General features: G+C 38.2%; 1 protein-coding gene across 1 annotated transcript; it reads right to left on the bottom strand.

Annotated features, from left to right (window-relative positions):
- Positions 1-2457: 2457 nt before the first annotated feature.
- Positions 2458-3509, bottom strand: LOC113011432 (uncharacterized). Its single transcript, XM_026151017.1, has 3 exons — positions 3205-3509; positions 2991-3115; positions 2458-2792 (listed from the first exon to the last, which is right to left on the bottom strand). Exons 1-3 carry the CDS (start codon positions 3419-3421, stop codon positions 2466-2468), a joined length of 669 nt encoding a protein of 222 aa, XP_026006802.1. The 5' UTR covers positions 3422-3509; the 3' UTR covers positions 2458-2465.
- Positions 3510-3710: the final 201 nt, after the last annotated feature.

Below are 3710 nucleotides of genomic sequence, written 5' to 3'. Positions count from 1 at the left end.
ACCATACAGCATACGTTCACAACAAAAATAATGGCACAATGTACAGACCATCATCATCACCATAAGCACTTTGCAAATCAAAGGGCTTGTATATTTCAATACAGTCTGCTTTAACAACATCTTTTTCATCCGTTTCAAACACTTTATAAGCATGGCAATGTTCACTGAAATTTTCAACCACAAGCTTCTGAACTATGAAGTAGGTGTGACTATTGACCAAAACTATTGTTTTTATTCTGCAAAACACCGGCATCTCATGTTCAGAACCACAACAAATGACCAATCCTGTTCTGTACTCAGTCCCATTAATGTTAACCCAATTAGCAGAGAAAGCCTCTTCTGCAATAGCAGGCAAGCCTAGGGAGATCATTTCACTATTTTCCTCACTATCAACATCAAATGATTTCAAGGGCCCATACTCAACATGGCTTAAAGGACATGTCTCCCACTTGTATGCTATGGATGTTTGATGTTTTTTGGCAAGTGACACTGTGATGTTCTTAAAGTTCTTAAGGGTGTCTTTGAACACCCTATGTTTAGCCTCACCTCTCATGCTCCATACATGCAATAATGGCCCAATTTTTCTGATGCAAGTTGGGTAGTGCAACATAAAGTGGTGTTTGGGAATCATGTTCCTACCTGGATACAACAATTTGAACAAGTCATGATGTTCCATTGTTAAATGTTTTAGAAGCACAGTCATGCCATGTGTAACAGATGGAGAGAATATGATGTTAATTATTTGCAACAATAGCAATAGCATAGTCCAGTTCTGATTTCCTTCTGGCACAATATCACCAAAAATTAAAGGAATGTTTCTTATCAGACAAAGAGTCTGAATGGAGTTAAGACCTATACTATTACCACTACTGTCTAAGTTCACCCTTGTTGGACGATTTTTGCTCTCCAAGTAGCCATAGTCAAAAGCATAGATCCGTGACAAAAGAGCAGGTTTCGGCAGAAAATTGTCTGACAGATATTCCAACAGTAACTTTATCTCATATTGTGCTACCCCTTCGAGAATATCATGCATAATGTCCAAGGAAAAGTTCTGGCAAACATGAAAGAATTGAAGAGTGTTCAGTGTAGAATTCTTTCTTAAGCCAAACACATGTAGCTTTTGAGGATCAGATTGCAACTCACTGCAGTGCATTTCAAAAAGTTCTTTCCCTCGTAAGATGATCTTTGGATCATCCTCAGTATACACACTCTGTGCATCCTGTTTTGCAATTAAACACAAACGACAAAAGTAACGTCCACTGAAAGACTCAACAAAACCCAAAATTGAGTGCATCCCCAAGTTGTCCCCAGTTATCTGACATATAGTGCCATGGACCTTTTCAGATGAGAAGGGTAAATCAATGCCATGGCTCTCCAAAAACTTTATGTCATCAATCAGAGGCTGTAAAATAGGATCAAAGCCGTATTTTTTCACATCTTCTGCATGAAACAATGCAACCAAATGAATGTTCATCAATGCAGAATTTAACTTTGGAGGCAGATTTCTGAGGACAAAATAGATTGCACCAACTTTGTGAACACCACGTTTGGAACCAAGTGGATTAGCAGTCTCAAAGTCATCATAATAAAGCTGAATTTGCAAAGAAGTCTGTGGTTTTGAAAACAATGGATGAGACTTATAGTAACTCCCATCACAAAAGTCTTCATATCTGTCTTCTTTTGATACACATGGTTTAGCAAGCAGCTCGCAAATATAAGAATTGCGACATATAAATTTGATTGTTTCCAAAATTGGAATGTACACAAAAGTGTCTTTTACTGGTACCTGGTCATAAGTGCCTGATTTTTTATTTAACCTTGTATCATAGCGTATTCCTAAAGTCTTTTCCACTGGATCCACAATTCCCCATTTTTCACGGAAATATGACTTTCTTTTAGCTTCAGTGTCGAACTTCTCAACTGGATTGTCAAAAGTCTCAAGACATTTTTCCACTGGAGATCTAACAGGATTTTCTGTTGGCACAACGTTCAGTACTTTATGTTTAAACTCACAGTGCAGTCCATCAGCAAAATCTTCCAAATCACAAACAAGTGATGACACAAAACTATTTGCCAAACCACTACCATTGAGTTTACCAATAATTTTAGTGCAAATTGCTTCAGAATTTTTTTTAATTCTTTGACCTGACCCATTGTTTTCAGAACACCCAACCTCTAGGCTCTGAGTAACACTTGTTCCTGCAACTGCTATGTCTGTATCTTGTAATCTGTCAAAATCAGCTTGAAATGACTCTGAGGGTTCTGCATCACCACTTTGACAACAATCTTCATCATGAACACTATTTAAATGTTTTTTTAAACCAGAATATGTAGTGAACTGACGGCTGCAACCATCTTGTGAACAAGCCAACTTAAATTTGGTGCTTGGATAAAAACTGTGACCTAGTCGCAAATGACTTATCAAAGCCTGACTGGTGCTATGCAGAGTTTGACAGATAAAACATTTAAACATGGTTCTCATTCAACATTTTGGCACGCAACTCACGAACACGTGGTGACTCATCTGTTGAGGTGGCATCAATGTTGAATATGGTGGTCTGCACAAAACTGTAGAGATGAACCAGTGACTCGTCGTAAGATAAGTTGAACACGTAGTGGGATTTGAAAAGTTCATCAAAAGCACTGAGTGAGCTGGTGGCTTGGCAGGGGATGAGCTGTTTGTCCACTGCGATGTAGAAGGTGTCAATGCTGTTCTGGGTTCGACCAACAGCGAGGATGTATGGTTGTTTACCATCTCTTGCTTGCAAGTGTTCATCAATGCTGCAGCATGACTAAAAACAAATGAGATATTGACATATAGGCCTAGCTTATACTTGCTGAGTATGAACCATTCATTCAGTTTGACATTATGTGCCTTGCTAACTTATTACAAAATACTAAGACACATACTTCATGGAGAGGAAAACTAAAAAGTGCAAAAACTGAAAAAGTGTTTTGTAGGATTTTAAAAAGTGAGACAACATATTTACCTTGTGAAAGTGCACCATTTTGTGTGCTGCATCAGTTGGACTTATTTTGGTTCTCCTCTTTCGTCCAGCTGTGGGTGGCAAAAGTTGAAGGAGTAGCAGCAGAGAGGCCATGTCACTGTCCCAGTCTGTGTATGGTTGAATTTATAAAACAATTTCAAAATGACAGGTAAAAATAAATATTATTAAAATCAAACAAGCATGGTGCGACGCCTACCATTTACATCACTCTCTGTTGGTTTCTCAGCAGCTTTTATCAAACGACACAGGTCAGTTGACTGAGTCAGCTGTTTGGCTTCTTTAATAACCTTTGGCTTGAATGACATGTCCCACTTCTCAAGCAACTTGGTGGCTGTTTCAGCACCAAACAGCAGCAGGAAGTCTTGATTGACCTGTTCATCATACACACAGGACATAAAGACAGTGCTCAACATTGTTTACATTGCAATGTGATTTTGACCAATATGGGATATAGCCTGACTGGGATGACCAATGATCACATCTTTTACTGTTGCCATCCACATCAGCAAAACAAAAAAAAAAAGGATTAACAGTTGAAAATATCAAGTGATTTGACTTATGTCGAGGAGGGAAATTATTTTACTGCTATTGTTAAATAATTGTTATTGCATTAATAATATAATTTGCAGCATGGATATTGCACTCCAAGGTTTAAACAGTGTCTCTTTCAGAAAGACTGAGTTGCAGGCTGACAGGAAGTTG

This window comes from Astatotilapia calliptera, chromosome 18 (assembly GCF_900246225.1).
Source record: "Astatotilapia calliptera chromosome 18, fAstCal1.2, whole genome shotgun sequence".
In the NCBI taxonomy this organism is placed as follows: domain Eukaryota; kingdom Metazoa; phylum Chordata; class Actinopteri; order Cichliformes; family Cichlidae; genus Astatotilapia; species Astatotilapia calliptera.
This window is presented reverse-complemented; position numbering and strand designations above follow the sequence as displayed.